Source organism: Macrobrachium nipponense, chromosome 21 (assembly GCF_015104395.2).
Source record: "Macrobrachium nipponense isolate FS-2020 chromosome 21, ASM1510439v2, whole genome shotgun sequence".
NCBI classification, from domain to species: domain Eukaryota; kingdom Metazoa; phylum Arthropoda; class Malacostraca; order Decapoda; family Palaemonidae; genus Macrobrachium; species Macrobrachium nipponense.
This window is the reverse complement of record NC_087212.1, coordinates 47,593,226-47,619,805: the sequence shown is the minus strand read 5'-3', so window position 1 is coordinate 47,619,805 and position 26,580 is coordinate 47,593,226. Positions and strand designations below refer to the sequence as shown.

The 26,580-nt window shown below is 36.5% G+C and overlaps 1 protein-coding gene across 7 annotated transcripts in view; it reads right to left on the bottom strand.

Moving 5' to 3' along the window:
• The window catches only part of LOC135198012 (glycine receptor subunit alpha-4-like), a 758,459-nt gene that overhangs the window by 15,513 nt on the left and 716,366 nt on the right, over positions 1-26,580 (bottom strand). For all 7 annotated transcript variants that reach the window (XM_064225359.1, XM_064225361.1, XM_064225362.1 and 4 more), the window contains one exon: positions 1,268-1,780. In XM_064225359.1, the coding sequence (XP_064081429.1) occupies positions 1,268-1,780 (513 nt within the window). The remainder of the gene's footprint in view (positions 1-1,267; positions 1,781-26,580) is intronic.

Here is a 26,580-nt window from a genome sequence, read left to right as displayed (position 1 = left end):
ACATAAGAATTCAATTGGAACTGGCCAATATTGGATTGATTGATCCTATAGAAGTTTAATTAAAAGAAGTAAGAATGTTATATACGAATTGCCCTTGAATCTGCATTAATACAACGAATTAAAAATATTGTTATTAGTTTAAGCCCATGTCTATACACTCTTGACCTCCATTCGTCACGAGATGTTCGATTGTTTATCTAAGCACTTATAAGTTAATTCTAGAAAGCTGTTCCTCGCTTGAAAATTTAATCATAATGTAATGACCTTTGTAGGTATTAAAATGGTTATATACTTTGTAAAGCTTAGCTGTTATTTGTAGAACAGTTTTCTTGGCAATTTTGTACGTTATTTACATTTCCTTGTGGCCGACTTACTCTGTCTATATTTCATATCATGATGTTATTCCCGTGATAGAAGTTATGCATACATGCACATATACATATATACAATACCTACCTACACCCACACACACATATATAGCTACCAGCCTTTCCATACACTACCTGAATAGAGAATAGGTAGACATAAACACGGGATCAATGAGGAGCATCGAATAATCAGATATACCGAACGTAGGTGACCTTGATCATTGCTGTCCCTTAACCTATATGAATTTACTGTATCTTATCCTCCGTTCCAGTTTTCATACTGTATTCGAAGCCCTGCCTATAACCTCTGGAGTCACTGTAATGGTGGCAATAACTTTAATGAGTGTTTCTTTGTTCGGACAATCATTAATGCAAAAAACACCCGACCTTTAACAAGTAAGCTGAGGTAGAGGGACGTACTTTCTTGAAGAATAGATGTTTATGTTTGCCTTCTATATTTAAATGCAGGTCATGGGAAATTTACGTAAGACTATAAAACGAAATACGGTATTGTGCCAAATGACGAAATCGATCGAATGTATGTCAACATTAGAATCGGAAGTGGCAGGATTTCATTCTGTTTTTCTCCAAAGAGGAGGAAGTGTTAGAAAATCTTTGTTAGCATTCAAGAGGGAAAGAGAACACACAACACAATAAAAGAACAACCAGACGTCATACAAATGAACTGTACACAAGCAAAGCAAGCAAGCAGGCAATAGATTATTTGTCCTGGAAAAAACTAGAAATGTTGGTTTTCGCTAAAAAAAAAAAAAAAAAAAAAAAACAGAAGTAACATCTACAGAATGGACAACAACACACACGAGCAACTTAACTGTACACAGAAAACACAAACCAAAAGGAAAAAAAGACGAAGAGAAAGAAATCGGGAGGGTGGGTACCTGTGCTTTGCTGCTGCCGCCGTTGGCTTTGCCCAAGTGCGGAGGCGGAGGGGGAGGTGGTAAGCCGAACGTGAGGTTGAGTTGCATGCCTTGCTGGTTCTGTATGGTGCCATAGCTGTGCACAGCACTGTGATGCTGCGAGGAGCTGGGGTGCTGCTGCTGCTGCTGCTGAATCATGCTACTGCTGCTGGTGCTACCACTCCCACCGCCCCCGCTGCCATGGTGGTGGTAATGCTGCTGCTGCTGCTGCTGCTGATGCACAGCATTGCGGAAGTGCCTCTCGGTCAGGTGCATCCCGCTGCTGAACATGGGTCCGTTGACCATGTGGGCGGCGGTCAGGTGAGACGGAGGAGACAGGTGGGCTGGGCAGGAGGAAGAGGAGGAAGAGGAGGCCGCCGCTGCCGCTGCTGCTGCTGCTGCCGCTGCCGCGGGGGTCACCGTCGTCATCTCCAAGGGTGACATGCCGTTGGCGGGGGAGGCCAGGGGGGATGTGATGGTTGTGATGGCGTCGAGCTGAGGGAGAAGGAGGAGGAGGAGCATGGGAGCCAACCGTTATGACGCCAGAATGGCACAGGTAAGTGAAGAAAAGGGAGAAGTAGGGGGGAAATGGAAGAGGAATGGCAGGGAACGATGGAGGAGGAGGAGGAGGAGGAGGAGGAAAAGATGATAACTTTAGGTCTTCTCTCTCTCCTCTCCTCCGTCCATCGCTCTCCTCCAGTGCGAGATGGGAAGCTTCCAAAGAGCCCATGTGAGTGGCCCATTCTTGTTACAGAAAATTCCTCATGCATAATAAACTATATATATGTATACATATATACATACATCCATATATGTAAACATATGTATACACATTAAGAAAAGCTTATTTTATACGGATCCAAAATTCACAACTTTTCAGGAAGCCGGCCATCAAGCACAAGTCATTTTTAAGGGATTCTACAACTACGTCATTGAAAAAAAAATGTTAGTGCGGTTACCATCAACTTCCTTAAGAATTATTGCGAATAATTCTTAAAAACGTTGAGAGGAAACATCAGCCATCGGCAATCGTTAAGGCACATGCAAGTAGCTGCATCAGAACAAGCCAAAGTGAAAATCAAATCAAATTTAATGACAACCGATGGATGTGTTTTTGTGAATTGAAGAGGAAAAATAGTCATTGACCAACTATCAAAATAAGCAATAAGCAATATTCCTTGAACATGCGATGTGAGCAAATAAAGCCATCAATAACAAATGAAATAATGAAAGAAATACAAAGTATGAACTAGTCGTAAGTGAACTCGAATGCAGTGCGCAAATCATGAAGAAAACCAATTGCAATAACTTCTTGCAGTATTGAAATCACACAGCTGGAAAGAAAAATGTTGCAAAGTTTCAGCAACTTTGCATTAGCAGATAAAACCATGCCAAAGAGAGAGAGAGAGAGAGAGAGAGAGAGAGAGAGAGAGAGAGAGAGAACTACAGGTCTCAATAGTTTGGACAAATATTTGAGAAAAATAAAATGTTCATGGTTTCGCTAGTTGTTATTCTTATTTTAATGCATTTTTACAGTTAGTATGAAGACTTGTGTGTGTGCGTATGTGTGAAAGCACACTGACGCGCGCGCGCGCTCGCGCACACACACACTTTATATATATATATATATATATATATATATATATATATATATATATACATATATATATATATATATATATATATATATATATATAGATATTAGCAATAACGCCCCCTTATCTTCTCGAATTCTTCGCGCTTTTTTCGATACGCTTATCACTACAAAGCCTTAAGATCCAAGTGCAAGAAATATTAAGAAATTATGATTTCATATTGTTTTTCCATTCATTCTACCTACTTTCCTTAACTCCCTTCTCTTTCCCTCTCTCTCCACATATATGTATATATGTGAGTATATATATGTATATACGTATATGTATACATATATACCTAGATATATTTATACTTACGCGCACACATTTATGTAATATATATATATATATATATATATATATATATCTGTGTGTGTGTGGTGTGTGTGTGTATGTGTGTGTATGAATGTGTAAGAATATAGCATAAACAAATATTCATCAATGAGCCGTTGAGCCGTCTCTCATAATACGGGGTGTCTCCAGAGAAAAGAACAAAAGTCAATGGCAAGTTGGTCCTTCAGCTGCAAAACGTGCTTCACACAATCTTCCAAACTTCTATCGATTTATGTACTATACAAAAGGCGCATCACCAGGCCATGGATATACACCCACCCCAACATCGCACACACACACACAAATAATCCCACTGCGCCACTCAGACCTTTCTTGTCCGAACTTGCCCCGCTTGGATACTGAGGACCTCATGTTTCAATACTACCTACTATATCCAACCATCCAACATTGTGATCCAAGTTTCACTTTTGCTATATATATATATATATATATATATATATATATATATATATATATATATATATATATATATATAAGTGCTTTGGTAAAAGTACGGTCGACATGGATAGCATTATCATTATCTTCTGAAATATGGTTGTAAATCTTTCATATCTCAGGGCGAGTTCTTCCCACGATAATTAGGCCTCGGGAGCCAAAACCCACGAGACGTAACTCACTCTAGTCTAATTCTTCTCATCATGATGATTGAGCATAGGCAGTGATGGCCGCGTTCCAGCATCGCCCCTCCCCCTTCGAAAACGAGGCCAGTGGAGCTCTTCGGACCCCAACTCGGCACCACTTCCAAATACTTTTCGCCTCTGGAATCTCTTGATATCCGGAACGATTAAAGTTTCCCCCCCTACCCAGCCTCCTGCCCCAAGATCTCATTTTTACGAGCGAATTTAGGAATAGTATGTAATATGTCATCGTTTGTCCCTGTCTACTATGGTCATATTGAGTCTCCAGTGTATGCTAATGGCGGACATAATGGTTTGCGAAAATGGGGTACAGAGTTCATATCTTTCGCAATTATCTTTTTTAAAAAATCAATTTTATTTTTCTTCCGACGGTTAAAACTTGGGTTAGGAAAAATATGATAATATTATAAAAAGACTACAACAATTCTTATGTCATAATGCTAATTATGCCTATATGGTCCTCCCAGCCAACTGTAAATTGAATTCGACAATTTTCAAATAGGTTTGTTAATGCCTCTTCGACCATTTGACACGAAGGCACAAGCAGATCTCTGTGGTTTTCATAACTTTAAAATTTACCACACAATATGCTTTGATTTTTTTCTTGTGAATTTCGGAAATCTGTCAGAATAACCTGAGAGAGAGAGAGAGAGAGAGAGAGAGAGAGAGAGAGAGAGAGAGAGAGAGAGAGAGAGAGATTCCTCATCCTCTGTTACTTAGGGTTCCCGATGAATCCTCTATAAAATTTCATAATGAAGATAATTCATTAAATCGCACATCTCATTTACTTGACAGTGACATATTCCTCTATACATGGAGCTTTGCCACTAAAGATAATGATCAAATAACCTCCTAGTGAAAATATGTGTAAATATAATTAAGATCCATGAAGTTACTCCGACCCTAAAAGTTATTTTAATGAACAACTATCAATGGCTAAGCAAAGTATTTTTTGGTGGAATGTACCAAAGTCACGTAGGCACATTCACAAGTTAAATTTCTCGGAAGCTACGGGAAATTCGTGTGTGTTTGTGTGTGTGTGAGAGAGAGAGAGAGAGAGAGAGAGAGAGAGAGAGAGAGAGAGCATATGAAATCTATTTTGCTTTCACTAGTAAGTGACACCAAATATGGCCATGAGTAAGGGAAAATGGTTACAGTATAGTTTAAGGGTAAAAGGGTCACATATACATACACACACACACACACACACACATATATATAAATATATATATATATATATATATATATATATATATATATATATATAATATAGGAGCTGATTTCAGCGGTAGAGCATCATGGCGCCTTTGCAAGGCCATTGGTTCGATCCTGGCTGGTCTTATCACCTATCGACCCATCTTTTAATAGGTACCAATGCCACCTGGGATCAAGAATAAAGGGTATGGAGCTAAACAAACAGAAACATACATATACATATACAACGACTTTTTCACTACATGTAAAGCATTAACACGAAATAAATCCTATAAAAATAGCCGGTCTCTTTAATTAATAATAGAGAATAATATAACTCTTTCAAACACTTCTACTTTACATGGTACACTCAAAAGAGCGTATCGTGTTTTCAGAGCATTCCCCTATGAAATATGATTCTAGAGAGTTCTTAAGAAGAAAGATACTCTCATAGTAGGAAGAAAATAATTGTGTGATGCAGGTTCGGTGTTACATAGCGTTAGCAGATGAAATACAAAAATAATAATGAAATGAACAGGCAACTGAAAACGGTCCATAAAAATACGAACAATTTGTAACAAAGGATCACCGTCCACGTAGTTCTGGCTTTCCTTAGACGTAGCTGGATAGGATAGAACCAGTAGCCCAATTGGCAAGGAAGAAGAGTGGGAGGGATTAAGGGGAAGAATGCTGCTATTGTAGGAAGGGAGATGAAGGAAGACAGTAGGTGCAAATAACCACAGCAGTTGGGAGGAAGTAAACACAGCAGAATGAGAGTGAGAAGGAAGGAAGCGAAGGCCATTACACGCTCTTTCCTCCGGAATTCATATTTCATGCTCGTTACACAAGTCTCAAATACATTGCAACATATTCACCCCCCTCCTCCCGCAAGCCCCCTTTGGATGGGAGCAGGGTTTGTTCCTCTCTTCTTTTAGTTTCATCCTCGAGTTCAAAGACTCCATACCTCGGAGGGATACTTTTCCTGATAGGTCGAGAAGGAAAAGAAATTCCTGGTGGGTGTTGCGCCTGAGGACGAATACCGAATCGGTGGCAGGTGCAGAAGGTAGCGAGCGAGTGTGTAGGAAGCTGGCACAAAGGAGTGAGTAAAAGTATACGCAAACCGGTGCCTGAAGTTAAAAGCAGACATGGAAAAACAATGCAGTCTTCTTAGTAAAATAGTAGAAAGAATTCACAAGCTCACAGTTGCATTAGAAATGAAGAATATACATATACATAAGTAAGTCTATATATATATATATATATATATATATATATATATATATATATGGATATAAATAAATCTATATATATATATATATATAAATATATATATTTTATTTAATTTATTAATATAAGTTTGTGTGTATGTGTGTGAGTATCTTAAAACTGCCGGCCTCTTCGGGCTGTGCTAAGAACTTTTTAATTATTGCTCCCATCCGACACAGCAATTTGTGAATTCATTTAAAACTTCCATGCTATCCTAAAACTGTCCAAAAACAAGCTATAGGGGATTTTCGCACGATGGTCATTAGCTTGTCTGATGTTTTGAGGTTATACTAAAAACAAAATATGACAAAACTGAGAATTTATTAACAAGATTTAGACAACGGCAGCCCCAACCATGCACAGATTAATCAATAATTCTTTTAATGAGTTTTTATTTAGAAAACTGTAAAGAGTTCGCTCATTTCGAATTATAGCAACTGTTTTCCTAGAACAAATTGCAGCTCGATGCTTACAAAAAACGACCGCGCCGCGCCGTCAAGAAACGCGGGGGGACAGAAGTACCACTGTATGGAATAATAAGTTTACCTTTTCAGCTGATAAGAACGATAAAACGCAAGCAAACGCAAAATCGAATGGCATTTATGAGAATGAAAAGAAGGAAGAAATAGGAAGCACAAACAAATTTTATACATGTCTGAAAAATGTACTTAATGAAATACTCATTCTGAGAACGGAGAGAGGATGGAAGATAGATTCACAAGAGAATGAACTATGTGGGAGAGAGGAGATTAATAAACGATAACAAAAGGCTTTTAACAAATGAAGTCTATTCACTTCCTGAGTCAAGTTCCTAAGAAAGGAATATTTCTCTCTGTCAATTGCCTGTCAGGAAAAAGAGCGAAGGAAAATGAATGCCACAGATTATAAATTCCCCGAGTCAAATCTCCTTACCTCCGGAAGATGCAAGAATTCTTCCCATAAATGACTTGAACTTTGAAGGGGAACATATCAATGCAGAGAGGAGTCTGCTTTATGAGTTAGTCTCCGACACCATCTTGATAATGGGTGCTATAGTATGTAATGCAGTGACTGACGTCACAAAGGCTGGTGACTTCATGTTATCCACATAAATCTAGACAGGGAGAAGGAGCATCGTCAAGTGGAAAACTTTCAGTTACGACGCCAAAACACCCAAATTGGCAGTGGCCATTTTATAATTCAAGCCAATTTTCATTTTAGGCAGATGAACTTAACAAAATTCACTCCTCCTATAAAGTCTTATGGTAGGATTTGCTCTTTTAAAATTGGTCACAGCTTCAATACATTATAAATGAAAATACAGAAAGGCATTCGACTTTTCATTTCATGAAACTTGGGAATTTTCCTGATGTATATTTGCCGTCCGAAAAAGCTCACGAACACTTTATACTGGATGAATATTTAAAATAAACGACAACCAAAACCGCAAGTGAAATCCGGAAGAATCCACTACTCAAGTCGAGATTGAAGCTGTAAGGAGGAGGATGCCATTGATGGATCAATCTTTTAATGGACTTGACTTTGATATAACAAACTGGGGAAAATTCAAAGTGTCATTAAAGAGGACTCAGAGGACGTATACTTCAATACTTTTTGACAGAGAAATACAAATAAAAGAAAGAAGAATGTCTCAAGAAATTTACTGGAAACCATACCTAGTAAATATGGCACACCTCTATTCACTTTTAACAAGTCTGGGGCGCGTAGCCTTGTTAAGGAAACTACAACAAAGGGCTCAGAAACAAGAGGGACAATAAAATGAAAGCTCAACAAAGTGGTCTTGTTCTTCAAAGACTGCTTGTGCGAAGAAGAGTCGTGGTCTGAGGATAGCACAAGACATCTCTGAATCTTCGCCAACATTATGCCTATCACTGACTTCTAAAAGCGTTATCATCTTGAATACGACTGAAAGAAGATGAAATTTTGAATATAAGAGAGAAAGTCAGAAAAAAAAGGTTACCAAATTCAGTTCACGTGTTGACGCTGTCAACACCGCGTCATGGCATTCATTAAGGTCTCTGTATCGTATGTTTGTTCCAGGTCATTTTTTAGGTTTGTCTCCTACTCAGCAAACTCCTTTAAAATGACGGAGATTTTTCGAAGAAAATTAAGTCGCGATAAAAACCTTGAATCACCATTGGCAGTTCAAAAAAAGAAATATGTAAAACTCCTTCATCTTGTAACAGGAGTTGAAATTGATTTTCCTAGAATTCTCTTGTTACTCAAGCTCACCATCCCCCCCCCCCCCACAACTGCTCTCCAACCTACATTCCAAAGGAAAAAAATGGAATATTCAGGGAAATTTTGCCCCATATGAAATGGAATTGTTCTTTTTATTCCTTTCACGAGAATAAATGTTAGAGTATTTTTTTCAGTTCAACACATTGACAGATCCCTTCATACACACACACACACGTACACACACATAATACTACATACATATATAGTATATATAATATATATATATATATATATATATAATATATATGAATAATTATCACATCACGTGATTCATATAAATCATTCGAGCTACAAATGTCCTTCAATATCTAATTCGCTCTACCTCGGAATTGATATATTTTCATATATGTCCCGAATGGGAATTTTTAGTTGATAATAATTTCGTCCCCTCGTGGCCAACTTGATAACGTCACTAGGCAGTCCTGATTTCGTTCCAGCCCACTGGACGGTGGTTCGATCCCATGAGGGGACGAAATTATTATCAACTAAAAATTCCCCTTCGGTACATATATGAAAATATATCAAATCCGAGGTAGAGCGAATTAGATATTAAAGGGCATTTGTAGCTTGAGTGTATATATAATATATATATATATATATATATATATATATATATACATATGAATTTTTATCACATCACCGTGATTCATATACATGCATTGAGCTACGAATGTCCTTCAATATCCAATTCGCTTTACCTCGGAATTAATATATTTTCATATAGGTTAACCGAAAGGAAATTTTTTAGTTGCTAATAATTTCGTCCTCTCTTGGATTCGAACCAGCAGACAGAGGAGAAATCACTGAAGTCCTGATTTCCCCCGTGTCCGCTGGTTCGAATCCACGAGAGATTGAAATTATTATCAACTAAAAACTTCCCTTTCGGTTCACCTATATGAAAATATATTAATTCCGAGGTAGAGCGAATTGGATATTAAAGGACATTCTTAGCTTAATGCAATATAATATATATATATATATATATATATATATATATATATATACACTATATATACATAGTAAACTTAGGGGAATATATATATATATATATATATATATATATATATGTATATATATAAGATGTTATGATTATAAAGAGAGAGAGAGAGAGAGAGAGAGAGAGAGAGAGAGAGAGAGGAGAGAGAGATAGAGAGAGAGAGCGAGAGAGAGAGAGAGGAGAGAGAGAGAAGAGAGAGAGAGAGAGAGGATTTGCATATGATCCAACGAGGGACATGTTACCACAATATTCCCAGTGAAAGCGTACCTCTCTCACGCCATAAAAATCTCATTCCCCCGTGAGTTTCCACCAGCGTATTAGACTGAACAAAGACAATGATTACTGCATCGTTTTGTCTTCCTCGGCATGAAATTAAATAAAGGAAAATACACCTTGTATTTCCGTAGATTAGATTTACTCTTGTGCTCTGAAGGGGTCGAAAGCCCCCTTCTCAAAGTTGATGGGCAAGGATAGGAAAAGCATCTGGTGTGAGGGGATGAATGCTTATTCTAGCCCTATAATACCTTCTAAATGTATATTTTGCTTGCAGGGAATTGTGATATCTAAGCTTCTTAATGACGTACATGGGACTGAATTTACAGAGAAATAATCCCCTTTTACCGGCGTGCAGGTGCGAACAAAGTCGAGATCTTCATTAAATAAAACGGTAATTCTGTTCCGTTGAATTCACGATACTCGAGGCCTCTGCTTTGGAGAATTTTCACTTTTTTTTTTTTTTTTTTTTTTTGCATCTGGAAGAAGTACAATCTTATTTTCATAAAATACATCAAAATGCAAAGTGTAATATATTTTCGGGATGTTCATTCAGTGTTAATTTCTCGATAACTAGATTTCTTAACTCTGTCGATAACTAATATCCTAAGAAATAGATCGTTAACGACATTGCCTCAAGTAAGACTGAATCAGAATATATACAATTTAGGCCGAAGGACAGCCGCTGGGACCTATGAGGTCATTCAGCGCCGAAAGGAAAATTGAGAGTATAAGGTTACAAAGGTGTAACAGGAGGAAAACCTCCCAGTTGCACTATGAAACAAGTCAGGTGAGGGTGGAAAATAGGGTGGAAGAAAGAGAATATGAAAGGAGGCACAGTAAAAGAAATGGAAAGAGTTGCTGCTAGGGGACGAAGGGGCGCTGCAAAGAACCCTTAGTAATGCCTAAAGTGCACCGTGCCCTATGTGCACTGACGGCCCTACCCCCTACGGGACTCAAGCAAATCTGACAGAATTATCTGTCCAAGTACATCATTAACAATAAGTCAACTGACATAACTGGAAACATAAAAGCCTATCATGAAAACAAAACTGACTGAAATTATGTAAAAGAATGTCAGATGGCAAAAACAAAAATCAGGTATATTTAGTGATAATTTATTAAGAACAACATTGGTATGTAAGCGAGTTTAGGTTCAACTGAAACAAAAAGTTACAGATGTAAACGATTCAGCTAAGCCAACATAATGTACTTGGCATAAAGTGTAACAGATAATGTGGGGAAATCATAGAAAAATATCAGACTAACCCCAGAGCCCATCAGCTTTTTGTTCTCTCTCTCTCTCTCTCTCTCTCTCTCTCTCTGGTGGGATGACACGAATATAAGAGGATTAGTAAAGGCAAATGCTCTACACATTTAGAGGAAATTCTGCCACTGGTTCCATCAGTGGATGCATTATATTTTGAGTGAACTCATCAACGTCAAGAAAAATAATAATAATGTTAAGACTAATTAGATCATGAACAGGAGAATATATAAAACATATTCTAGACAATAAAATGAACTCACACCATAAATATATGCAACAGAATTCTTAATCTTGTATTGCAACACTCATTAGAATGACGTATCATGTACACAGAAAAAGATAATGAATAATGCTGTGAAAACTCCCGAAGTCAGGAGAACCTTCGGAAAGAGCAAGAAACTGACTAATTCAGCGAGAGGGCCACCATTATTTCATAAAACCTGAACTTCACAGTATCATGACCGAATCAGTCAACAGGTCAAATTCCTAGTTCTGTACCAAATTAGTCCATAAGTTATGCAAAAACCACTGAATCTATAATAATAAAATCCGAGTGGATCTTGTTTGTCCTCTCACGGGTGACAGTAGGGGAGACATGCCACAGCCACCCTCACCACTGCAAACCTGTTTGTCCGCCCCGGGTGGAGGTGATAGGTAGGGGATCGGGAGGGTAAGGGGAGACAGCAGCGCCGGGTTCCAGCACGCGTAGCACGCACCAACAAGCTCGTACACAATATTATTCCAGTGTTATTCTAATTACGATGCCACTAAAGGAATTTACTAATATAATCGAAATATTTGTAAGTCCTTTACGAAGGAATATAAAATATGTAAAATACCTATGAAAGGGAATGTGCTCCGCCGACAGAACTGCTCTGTTTCGCAGAATGTAAAAAGTTCAGTTAATCTCGACGTCATCGTCGCTCTTCAGTTTCGGAAACTGGAGCAACTGGAAGCCATCCTCAAATGGAACGTTAATAAAGAACAATCACAAGGTGATTATGTACAGAAAATGGCGAGTAAAATTTTGGTGACGGGATCATTTTGCATTTATGCGTACTGAACATTAATTCTCTAAATAACCTTGAAAAAAACATAACCACAAACGAACTATCAATGCTTCGAACTACACCCTGAATCTGAGTAACTGATGATACAACGAATTAACTTTACTGTCAAATTTCTGAAAGGAATCAACACTGACGATCAATTGACCAGAAAAGTGACTCTTGCGTGCAACTATATATCTGCACTCAGTGTCTCTATCATTTACTAAATTTGAAAGGAGATAAAACCCACTTCTGTTCAAAAGTGAATAATCAAACTCTTTTAAGATACAGAAAACTGTTGACATGGCTATTTGTCTGTCCGTCTGCACGTTTTCTGTCCGCCCTCTGATCCTAAAAACTACTGAGGCTAGAGGGCTGCAAATTGGTATGTTGAGATCAACCCTCCACTCATTAAACATACCAAACTGCAGCCCTCTAGCCTCAGTAGTTTTTATTATATTAAGGTTAAAGTTGGTCATGATCGCGCGTCTGGCATTGTTATCGGTAACAACCAAACAAGCCACCAGTGGACCGTGGCTGAAAGTTTCTTGGGTCGTGCCTGAAAATTTCATACAGCATTGTACGCTGTACCGAAAACTCGATTGCGCCAAAGAAACTTCGGCGCATATTTTACTTGTTATTCCTTGACACAATGTCCTGGATGGATTACGTTAAGTAGAGTCGTCGCTCCTACGGACTGAACGTGTTTTTATTCGCCCAACGAATTGTTTTCCTTTCAGCGAAAGTCTTTCTATAAAAGCTTTACATATTTCGAACTCAACTTTCAGTACTGTGAGAGAATGACAGGGAAATGCAACAGCGCTGTAGAATGAAAGGATAATCAAAGCTGTATTTCGTGCAAATGACAGAAAAATGTGCGTCCGTTTGAATTATCATGTAGTTGCGCTTTGCTGCTTAAAAAATATGTATTTTTGGGGGGCTCAGGTAACCAGAAACACTCACTGTAAGTGCCAGGCGCATAACATCTGCCTCACACATACAGGCGCAATAAACTTATAATGAATCGAACACGAACACCATACAATGTCCAGCATCTTGACACTGTATTTCTATCTCACACTGCATCACAGTCTAACAAGATAGTGATGGGAAATAAAGAATTTGAGCGGAGTGTATAAATAACTATTTTTCGAATATGATACATCTATTATATTCTTCAGAAAATATCTGTTTTTCATGAAAATGAATTCTTTAAGGTAGGCATTCTCAAATGAAGGTATTAGTTTTCGTTTCTATGCACATGAATTCAGATAGATGTGTAGCGCGCTTACAGATGACCAATTTCATAACGTAAGGCGCACTTCATCCTTAAAGCTACATAATTTTATTGGCAACAGACCATTTTCAGGATTTCAAAAATTACGCTCTTTTTTTTTTATGAATCCTGAGGTCACGGACCATAGAGAGTCACTAGACCGAAGTCGTGATGTCCCTGTCCTCCTGCCAAATGCCTACCACCCATCCCCACCGGCTACCCCCTCCCCCCCAAAAAAAAAAAGTTATAATAAAGGAATGCAATTATGGTATTTGATTTCAAGTACTGGTCTGCTGTACTGAACACCTCCATATCCGCCTATGTGTTGTTTAATATTTGCAATATCCTGTCACCTGAGAATAATACAGTCTCTTCCAAGAAAGATTTTACACAATATGGAAAGAAATTTCGAATCCGAGAAGGAATTCTATCTCGACTCAGAGTTTTCAGGATCTTATACAGCTCACCGATTCGCAAAGGATAATGCACCTAACTTTTGGGTCCGAGCGGCCTTGAAAGAGACGATATTTGGTCAAATTCTTTTTGGCTTCCCTCGTATCTGCTTGCAATATCCGCGTGTGCGCGTTGGAATGAATGACCGCCGTTACTTTTGGCAAAAAGACCAAAATTTAATAAGATAAAAAAAAAATTGCGAACGCACTCGCAGCTTATCTTTGTTGAAGGCCATGCTTTCATCCATGGCAGGACACAATTGTGAACATTTGTGTAAAAGAAGGAAATGTGATCTAATCATTTTAGGGTTTGACGGTACTGCGCGGTATGCAATATCCTGTCGGATATCTATCTAACCGTCTGTCTCTCTCACTATATATATATATATATATATAATATATATATATATATATATATTATATATATATATATATATATATATATATATATATATATTTTTTAATAAAACGAGCCAATAAAAACACCAAAATATAGAGAGAAAAATACTTTATTTCAGAGACTGCTGTCTCCCTCCTCAGGTAGATAAATGAGAAAAGTTTACAGGAAAGGTGGTATTTATACCAGTGATCCATCCACAGGTAAGCCAATTTAGGTCACTCCCGCTGATAATCTTCCTTTAATCTTCTTAACCGTTGGTTGAATGAAAATCTTGTCGATCACATCTGAATCCCATGCTCCTTTTGAGATGTTCATTACCTGCCTCTCTTTAATTAAGGCCGATTCCATCATTTGACGATTATACCGGCAGTTGCTGCTCTAAATCATATGTGACAAATTCCAGTTTATTCTATGGTTATGTTCATTTATATGGTTGAAAATAGCTGAGTTGTGTTGTCCATACCTAATTGGCCGTTTGTGTAGCATTAATCTCTGGGAAAGTGATTTTCCTGTAAATCCGATGTAAGATTGGTCACAGTCCTGGCATGGGATTTCGTAAACGCCTGTGTCCTTGGGGGATGTCTTTTGTTGGACGTAAATCAGGGATTTGGCTAAGGTGTTTGGGTAAGTAAATGTAAAAGGGTTAGATTTTCCGAGGGTTTGAGTCACCGTCTAAATCCTGTCAAGGTGTGGAATTTTTATTTTATTGTTGAGTGTATCTCTGGTCTTGTCTTGAGGGGGTCGATAGGAAATTACGTTTGCTTTGTGAATTGCTTTCTCAATTATATGGCCAGGATACTTTAAAGACGAAAGTTGCTTACGAATTAGTTCAAATTCTTTTTCCAGGAAAACTGGGGAACAAATTTCCGTGAAATTTTCACAATGCTTTTATGGAATATTTCAGTAGAGCAAGCAAGGATCAACGATATCAATCACTTAAGTAGGAGAGATATACATGGCATATTTTAAAGACCGCGCTTGCCTACATATGAGTTTTACTTTGCATGTGATGAGTTTAGTGGAGATAACATTAATCTTAACAAAACGATAATTACATTTCCTGTTGAAACAGAAACCGAATGTGGGATGGGATGAGACGCAAATCTCATAGGCACTAGGTAACTTGAAACCGGATCAGTTTTTCTTTTGATAAACAAAACAATAAAATAGTTCCCAAACCCAATACTTAATTACCACGGAAGGCCGAAAACAAATTAAGATAATTTAGTCAATCATAAAGATATATATATATACATATACATATATATATATTATATATATATATATATATATATATATATATAGTTATATATATATATATATATATGAGAGAGAGAGAGAGAGAGAGAGAGAGAGAGAGAGAGAGAGAGAGAGAGAGAATCCAATTTAGCCTAATTGTGATGCTCTTGATTCAGGAGTTTTATACCCGAGTTATTTTTAGGCTAAATGCAATACGACTTGAAAATAGCTGACAGACTTTTATTATGATAATATAAGAATGGTCAGGAGAGAATTAGAAACACCTCTTACACTGCTTAAGTAAGAGGTCAATAAATATATGTGCAGGATTAAAATCTCATCAGAAATATAAAAGAATATAAACCTAATTTTGCACTTCAAAAGGGTTAGAAAATATCAAGTGAGAATTGAAAAAAAAAGAATTAATGTATTAAAATATTGGAAATATCAGAGATGCTTTTGAAAAACTGCATATAAAAATCATATGCCGGAATCCGACTCTTCCCGTTTGATGAAAATTTTTTGGAAAAGGCTCATCCTAAATGCATATCATACGGAATCACCTCATGCAAAAGGAAAAAATGCACGGAAATGATCAGGGGTGCTTTGGAAGAATATCAAAAAATAAATACCCTCAGATAGAAACGACCTGTTCATATATATGAAAAAATCGTTATGAAAAAAATATCCCGGCAACTGCCTTCTTCTCCAAAATAAATATCATAAAACATTCTCGTCGTTCTTTTCCAGGAATACCCTCTTATCTCCTCCACGAGAAATATATTCTCTCTCGAAATTCCATTTCAAAACGTCCTGCAGGACCTTTACTGAAAATCCTGACGTTAAAACTTGTCGTTAGAAGCTACCATAACCCTCAATGCCCTGGATTAAGGAAGTTTAGGGCGCCAAACTTTAGCCCCCGTGCTCCCAACCCCCACTGAAAAAAAAAAAAAAAATCCATGAGAATCTATGAAACCAAACTTCCTAGAAAATGAAAGTAAAAGGACAAATGAACCAGACGCATTCAATGAATAGAAAACAAAATGAAAATAGTAAAAGTCTTGAAATGAACATATTTTAATGGCTTGAATTACTATTTGCTGTGTAAACCCCCTTTGTAAGTCGATCACACATTTCCAAACGATTGGAAATATGAAGAAGAGAACGGAAACACCCGAACCTGAAGAGTCTCCCATATGAAATGCTCGAAATGTCGAGCTCTGAAAGCATTTCCTTTTTTGATCTGGAATTTTGAAGACGTTAGACAGGCCATCGACTCACAAAAGGCGTCGTTAACTTTCGGGTCAAAGCAATCTGGAAAAAGATCATTTTGAGATCGTCTTTTCCCCTCCGCTACTACAAGGGAATGCGTTATGTTTACGTCATTTCACTGTGCATGAGATGTACTCAATATTATTGATATCATTAATCAAATCGATGCCAATTCAGTTCCGTCGTAAGACAAAGGAATGGATGGATGCGCGCGTCTTCGGAAGCTGTCTTCCCCTGAACTCTGAGATACAGTTGTGATGATCACACAGGCTTACGAAAAAAAAAAGAGGTAGGGAATGAAATATTAAAGGAAAGCTCTTAAGAACTTTCAGAATACATTATTCAGTGGATAGCGCCAGCATTCTACGATATTCATGATCATTTTGAGAAGTTAAGTCGACTGACGAAAGAAAAATAGGTTCCTTCAGAAAACCCTCTGACAAAAGATGATCTCCATGCATGGGCACCGCTTAAAGTGAAATGAATTAGCACAACGCTTTTGTTTGTTGGGAATAAGCGACTTTTGAATAATTATCATGTTGCTGATATGCAACGTGTTTCATTTGTAATTCTGATCCGTAAACTGGTACACAATATAATAATAATAATTACAATAATATTTATAATAGCATATATAAGGAATTAAGCCGATCAGCAAAGGCATATTAAATCAAAACTTCCATTCACTGCCATCTGTCTAACTCGTTCGAAATTCAGCTCTGATGAACCGATGCTTATCCGGACATTCGTTAGTTATATTTTCCCAAAAGTACCATCTAGCGAGTGTTGACCGCTCAGCCAACGTTTTCCTACCTCAGTAAATCTAAAAAATTCTACTAATCTTAAGGTACTTTGTCAGGTACGGAGGCTCAGTGAGTTGAATTTATTTGATTGATCGAATAGTGTTTATTGTAATAAAAAAAAAAACAGACGAATCATATGAATACACGTTGCTCATTTACATACAGGAAAGCATAAAATAATAAAATTGCTGGCAGGTTCTTACTATAAAACGCCTCCTATTCCACAGACCAGAACTCATAAATAATTTCAAATTTACAATCTCTGCGTCTGCTGGGTACTCTTTATTTAAGGTGTTAGTGTTTGTCAAACTGCATTTCTCCCTTAATAACAAAAACTTTTCGAAATCTCGTTATCTTCGAGGAACGACACAAAGGCATGAAAATTTAACAGACCTTAATAATGTACTGAAGAAAAACGCTCTGTTCATTAAAGATGCAACTGACAACCTAAACTCGTAAACTGGGGAGACACCTTCAAAGGACATGGTCTCCGTCTAAGAATCATTTTACGACAAATAAACTTTTTATTTAATCAGGAAGTAAGGTACGCCCTGTACTTCTTTATAGTTTTAGTTCTCTGTTTGAAAAGAAAACATTCTTTAGGCGATTAAAAATAATTAGTTTACATACATACACACACACAGACAAACGGATCCTGAATAAATGAATCAGACCTGATGTTGGCATACGCCTCAATAGTACTCATGCAGTCGTAAACTATAAATGAAATGATATTGCCTTAAAATGTCATTAATCATTTGTAACAGATCTACATATAATTACAGTCAAATAGCATCTGAAAATTTGGTTGCTATTTTTTTGTAGCCTGAAGGTTGTTGGGGAAATAATATATCTGGTTTTTAGGAGTTTGCGGCAAATATCACCAAGTTTTTATCAATGTGACGTAAGATTCCATCAAACGCGATTAGTTTTGATGATATCAGTTGAGGGTGATTACTGATATAAGTACCAACACCCAGTACAGATTCATTCCACATTATTAACCTCTTCATACACCTACTTTAGTTCACAGTGTGATTCATACCCACCATCCCTGTCACAGCTTCCATTTTCTCGGGTTGATTATAAAACCGCAGTGATGGCGTTCGGTTTAATTTACTTTTAAGCGTAACAACGAATCTCAAAACGATACGGTGGATGGAATTACGCATTACTATATTCCAATAACGAGGTGTCCATCAATTCTCTTTTTTTGTGGCGGATCAACGAACCAGAGTATCTGCATATTTTTCAGGATATAAATGTTCCAAACTCACCCGATGTAAACGCAGAGATTAGACACAAATCTCGCAAATGGGACTTCATTTGAAAAACTTCATAATGTTCGGAAAATAACTGTCACATGAAACCATTATCTATCAATGATAGTAGTAAATTGATAACAGAAGGAATAGTGTGTCTTTGTGTGTGTACTGAGAGAGAGAGAGAGAGAGGGAGAGAGGATGGAGAGAGAGAGGAGGGACGAGAGAGAGAGAGAGAAGAGAGAGAGAGATGAAGCAGCTAAGGTGTACTTGATGTAATTTATGCTGATGCTCTAATCTATGCGCGCACTGCTACGCAAATACGAAAATGTCGGTTAAAAACTTCATTTCGAAACACCTAAAACAGTTAATTTCTGCTACTGATCCTGTAATTATATCTTCAATGAAAAATGAAAATATCCTCTGGAAATATCAGCTAACTGTTTATGAAAAAAGATAATTACTGATGTCGTAATAAAACTAAAAAGCACAAGGTTTCCGAGTGTGCATATATATATATATATATGCACACTCGGAAACCTTGTGCTTTTTAGTTTTATTACATCAGTAATTATCTTATATATATATTATATATATATATATAGATAGATATATATACATACATACATACATACATATATATATATATATATATATATAGTATATATATAATATATATATAAGTGCCTCCAAGGTCGCAGGTGAAGATTCTGAATAAAAACGCACCAGCCATTTAGCGAAAAAAAAAGAGGTTGAAGACTCTTAGTGGTGGAAAATCCTATGAAGTACACTAGAAAAAGAACAATCCTCAGGCTTGAACTACTGAAAGAGACAACGAGATAGAGCTGGAAAAATAAAATCTTACAACGATACTATGGGGTTATGAAAAGAACTTTCAGTTCCTTTTTTGTAACTAAACGGAAAAATAAAAGCGGACGTTCTCTCAATGACACATGGTAGGAAAAAATACATACTGTTAGTTATCGTTTCATCCCATTCTCCCATTTCTTGTGAAATAATATTCTCTTTTACGACTTCTGCAAAATTCCTACTGAATGCCCCAACGCTGAAACTTCTCTTTAAATAATTCCATACCTCCCCTTGCACTGGATTAAGGAACCTCAGAACATCAAACTTACGCCATTTTTTGTTAGATCCCAGAAATTTCAACTTTCTGGAACATCCAAAAACGTAATTGGACTAGAGACTTGGAATATATAGAGAGAGAGAAAATAAGGGGGATGATGCAGAAAAGTTATTTTGATTCAAGTCACGAGTTTCTGTTCTTTTTATAATACTATATTTACTATCAGTTCAACTTTTCCTACCACACGCTCTACGAAAATATGAATCATATCAAGAGCTAACACCACTTTGCTTTGGTTGCTATTTGATATACATAAATAACTTCCTCGGAAAATTACATGTATCCGTATGTATATAATGTATGGTATACACGTATATATTTAATGTATATATACATATACATATATAGTGCACACACACGTACATACACACACACCCATATATAAGGGTTATTTACCAAAACAGATGAAAGGGAATGCAAGGTTCTGAAGATACCTCCAGAACATTGCATTCTCTTTCAGTTATCCTGGGTGTGGTGTGTGTGTCAATATAGTCCACAGAGGAAAAGAGAATAAAAGACTCTAGTAGCTCGATAATTTCGCCTTCTAACAGGCCTCTTCAAGAGCTTTATTATAACTTTATCATAACTGAGCTATAATAAGCTCTTGAAGAGGCCTGGTGGAAGGCGAAATTATCGAGCTACTAGAGCCTTTTATTCTCTTTTCTCCTGTGGACTGTATTGGCATATCTCATCTTCGTGTTATGAAGATTATATTGACAATAAATGTCATATACCAAAACACATGGAGGAAGAGACTACTAGGTTCTGAAGATGACAGAATTTTTGCACTGGAAGACATGCCGATATATATTTGCAAATAAGTAGGCTATCAAGTACGTTTGTGGATTCCATGACGACACACGACTGTTGAATGAACTATCTCTTACATGGTTTTTAAATACACAAATAAGCAATGAGATTGCGACAGAGATTAATAGCAATGACGTATCCATATATTACCGACTGAGCGGCAGAGTAAGAGCGCGTTATATATAATTATATAAATATATAAATATATATATATATATATATATATATATATATATTATATATATACTATATATATATATATACATATATATTATATATATATATAAAATTCTCAGAATTAAAAACATTATCGTTTTTATAACTAATCGTTAATAGCCTTAACGGTAATTTATTTTTGTGATTCACACTAACCGTATACTAATTTCCACGGATAATAAACGGCAATCGCTTCAAGATCTCAATGAATGAATGCAAATCCCAGGAAGAGAAAAACCTCACCATATGGGAGAATTTCCATAAAATCTCGATATATTTCAGACCTGAGGAAATACGAAGGAATGGCGAAAGAAGCAGCCTGGAATAGCAGGGATAAAAGAAAGTCGTGGGATCGATTCTCTCATTCGACGAACTTTCAGCGGAGAAGAGGTCGCTAACGAGAGATGAAACGAACGTGAAAATATAAATGGCATCCAATAAGTTTCCGGCAGAAAATGATGGAAGGAAGAGAAAGGGTTCGAGATATTTCTTATGAAACAATGGAGGAAAAGAAATTGGAGAAGAACTGATTACAACGAAACGGGCCATAAGAACAGCAACAGGGCTATAAAAATAAAGCCACGTTCCTCTGAGTGCGTAGTAAATAAAGCAGTTAGCGTTCTTACGACTGTAATCTTGGAAGATTTGGAATGATTGGGAGAAAGCAATTGCAGTACCATCTCTCCCACAAAGGTGGAAAGAAGCAGAAGAAGACCAGGCAGGTTTATTTTTCGACTGGAAATGATCTCGCGACGCATTATTGCCGGTTCGTGGCGAAAGTAATGGGATATTATTCGTACAAGGGGAAACTATAATCTACGAAGATGGATAAGCACAAGAACGGTCAGCCTATACAGGCAAAGGATAAAATTGATAATGTTAATTACATAACATTATTTGTGTAATTTCAGGACTGATTCTCAATGGCAACGAAAGTGTTGTGTAACGCTGCTCAAGACTTCAAGAAACTTAACTTCATCTATAACGAGCTAACTGACAGATATAAAAAAGAAATTAAGGCAAACAACATTAATAGTTTATAGGAAAAATGGCTGACAATTATATTTTCGACTCATTTTCGGTGGGATTGTAGCTATAAACATGAAAGGTGTTGATTTTCTTGTAGACAAACTAAGTAAATTTGACAAAAGAAAAAAAAATCTTAGTTAATCAAACTGACGGTAATATACAACCAGCATACCTTCACATACATGTAAAACAGGCAACATTTACGAAGTTTCATAATAAAATCTAAGAGATTTGACCGAACATGTTATTCAGTTTAATAAGAAGAAAAAAATCGTACATAAGATGAAAGGCAAAGGCTAGGCCCGCTGATTCCACGATTATTGGATAAATGAAAGGCTAGTCCTGCTGATTCTACCGATTATTCGATATATCCAAGGCTAGTCCCGCTGATTCTACCGATTATTAGATAAATGAATGGCTATTCCCGCTGAATCTGCCGGTTAGATTTATGAAAGGCTAATCCCTCTGAGTCTATAGACAAGATTTATGAAAAAATAAATATAACCGATATTACAATTACTAAGGACAAATACAATCATACCACATCCCAAACAAGAAATAAATGCACGAATAAATAAAAAAATAATCATTCCGAAATATAATAGTTGTAAGTTCCGTTGGTCTAAGAAGATTACATCTAGGAGAGTAAAGGCGTAATTTGCTCAATGTTTTCCAATTACTGTCACCAAAAGTAATCCTTACATTTGTAATTGCCCGTAAGAAACAAGAACTTTACCAGGTTTCAAAATCAGTGACTACTAAGCTCTTGTGAATGTATTGATTTAATTACTTCGAAACAGAGAGAGAGAGAGAGAGAGAGAGAGAGAGAGAGAGAGAGAAGCTGAATGACGTACCTCTGATGGTAGGGATGTAACTCTGACAAACATTAATTATTCACATAAGTGAAAGTCGTGTGCTGTTGTTAATCCTCATACTCGTACGCCGAATAAAGACGTATCTGGGGAAGTTCTCAGAGGTCTTAATGAGATAATGGTCTCTCGAGAGGGATAGACATATGTAGGGGGGAAGGAAGCTTAGAAGAACAAGAGTGTAGAGATGCGCCAATGAGCAGTAAACAGGTTGGCATACATTATGGGAAAAGAGGCTTCACAGTGGTCTGAAGTGCTTATTTGCGTGGAGAGAAAATAGGTGTTCAAGGATGCATTATTCGTAAGTCGTGGGAGGAAGGAAAAGAGAGAGGTAGAGACGAGTTATGAAGTTAAATGGACGACGTACTGAAAAATAAACGCCTTATTCTTGTTCTGTTACATACAAAAACTTGTGCAAGTTAGAAATGGAAAATGGCGCGGGCAATATGTGAGTGGGTTTCTAAATGCTGCTGATGAATTTTCTAAGTGCATAAACTAGGCGAAGTTGTGGGCATGATTAATATAATATATATACATATATATATATACATATATATATATATATATATATATATATATATATATATATATATATATATATATGCGTGCGCGTATAAGTTACATGTAAACAAGTGTGCGTGTATTTTTGGTTGAATATTTACAAATACCATTTATGTATATCAATATGACTGCTCACTATCATAGCCTTATAAGTGTCGTGGAGAGAGAGAGAGAGAGAGAGAGAGAGAGAGAGAGAGAGAGAGAGAGAGAGAGAGAGAGAGAGAGAGAGAATGTGAATTAGCAGGCTCTTGAGAGGATGGAAAAGACACGAAGCTTCTTAAGTTTTTGTGTCAAGAGGAGCGAACCTTAGCTCGCATCCATTGTTATTTTCTTCCTGTCAGCAAACTGGGGAGAGTTAAACTGCATAAAATTTGCCTATTCCTTCCTTCCGTTCCCTTGAAATTAAAGGTACTTTCTCATGTACTCCGGGGACGTTTTTTTCCTTTGCTATTACCGTGTACTCCACTTTGGTACTTCCGGAAAGGGTACTTTTTCTTTCTCATTTCTATGTGAAAGATATGATATTTTCAAGCTTTATTTTGAAAGCAACGCTTTATCAGAGAAGCAAATAGATTCTGACCAAAAATAAATAAATAAATAAATAAATAAATAAATAAATAAAAACTCTTAGCATAGAAATGTAAATTTATATATACAATAAATTTATCGAAGTTATCAATCAATCTTACAGAATGATAAAATCTTCGTACATATGGCGAGATGCTGTATTCTCATAAAACGTAGGAGCATTTTTCTGAAACCAAATAATTCCTAATCTAAATGTAGATAGTTGCCATGTCAGTACGTGATCAAGAGAGAATCTTCAGAATCCCGACCTTAGACACCACCAGTTGAGGTGTATTGTTATTCTTAGCAAGCCCTCTCCACTAAATTTCACCAAATACGTGTATTGTTATTCTTAGCAAGCCCCCTCCACTAAATTTCACCAAATACAGAATTAGCACTTAAGAAGTTACATCAGCGGAAAGGTAGTAAATGAAAACTGAGTTTGTTTGTTTGACAACCTGTAATGGAAACAATAACCATAACGGTATTTACGGAAGGTATATAAACAGACGTGTTTTACACACACACACAAACACACATATATACTATATATAATCAGAGCCTTATGTCCTTCTCCATCCCGGTGTAGTCTATCTTAATCGTATAACTACCAGGTGCATAATTTACCGATAATGCTAACGCAGTTAGATCTCTTTTGCAGGCAAAAATCGCTTTCCCAACCGCCCAAGATTAATTTGTGGGTTCTCGCTGGTAAGGTAATGTTGGTAACTACTGGATTATGGGACAACTGCGCACACCTACGGGCACAGGTTTGTGACTAGCAACCGCATTCCAAAAATGTAAGCTAAATAAAGAAGAGCCACCTTTCTGGAGCCAAACACTTCCAGACAAAAGGCGGATAAAGCGATACCCACATACGGGACATTTACAGAATCCCACATCACTGGTACCCGACTGTCCTTTTTCAGTGTGAGGGCGAATATGGTAATGTACCAGGAAACTCATACAGGTAAATTTTTTTTTCCTTTAAAGTCTGTTACGGAGGAACGTTGTCCGTCAGATCCATTAAGTGCTATATATGGCTGTTAGGGGATAAGGGAGGAGATCGGGGGGATGGGTTAAGAGGAGGAGGAGGAGGAGGAGGAGGAACTGTACAATTTTCAACGATATACTCTAACTCCATCTGAAACGATAATAGAAATGAGTCGTAATCTAAATTCTAATTGAGATGCTTCACTTCAAAATCCTAAAATATATGAAGTCGACCAGCTTCCTTCACACAGTATTATTATTATTGTTGTGTGTTTGTGTGTGTATGTATGTGAGTGTGTGTGTGAGAGAGAGAGAGAGAGAGAGAGAGAGAGAGAGAGAGAGAGAGAGAGAGAGTCTTTTTACTTAACCATTTCTCTTTCAAAATTATTGAAAATTAATTTTCTAAACCTTTACCGTATACGCAATTTCCATTTTAATGTTAAATATGGCATAAATCATCCTCAATAAAAATCTTTATTAATACAAAATATCCAAGTTATAAATCCCCAATGAATTATAAATAATTCAGGCTATAAACTTCAATGACATAGAAATCATACACGCTATAAAGTCCAAACCATAATTTTAAAATGTTACTAAAAGGCAAGTAATCCTTATTGAATGTGAGCACACCAAAAATGTGCAAAATTCTCCTTTTATTGAATACAATGACCAAAACACAAAAACGTCTAAAGAAACGTTCATGTCCGTTGTATATCTATTTTAGTTCTCAATCCCCTGCGGTTTATGAGGTCATTGTCAGAATATTCCTGGATTTATGACCCTAAAACTTCAATAATTTATTTTACTTCTCTGGAAGCCTTTAACTTAGGTTCCAGACACCATAAATTTTGCAGAAGTATTCTGGAAATCCCTTACTCGCTCAGAGGTGAAATGCAGGAAGCCTACGTATACGTATATCGTTGTATGGAAAGGTAGACACAAATGAGCGTAAGAGCGAATGCTGGTGTATGTTTGTCGACAAAATTATACACTTCCTTAGTACTTTAATAAACAAACTATACATACACACACAAACACACATATATATACATATATATATATATCTTATATCATATATATATATATATATATATATATATATATATATATATATATATAGATATTTATATTATCTATATATTTATATATATTAATATATATATGTGTTATATGTATATATGTATATATATATAATATATATATATATAATATATATCTATATATATATATATATGTATTGTTTCGCAAATATTAAACTAAACATATCGTTCAATACCCAATTCATTATACCTCGGGAAAAACTTACACCCAAGGGAAATCGTAATCGATATGTGCTTCGTAACCAGTGGGACTCGGACCACAACTCTGGTTTGGAAACTGAGATACTTTCTGGCTTAAAATTTGTTATATATATATATATATATATATATATATATATATATATATATATATATATGAAAGACACTGACCTGTTTCCAAT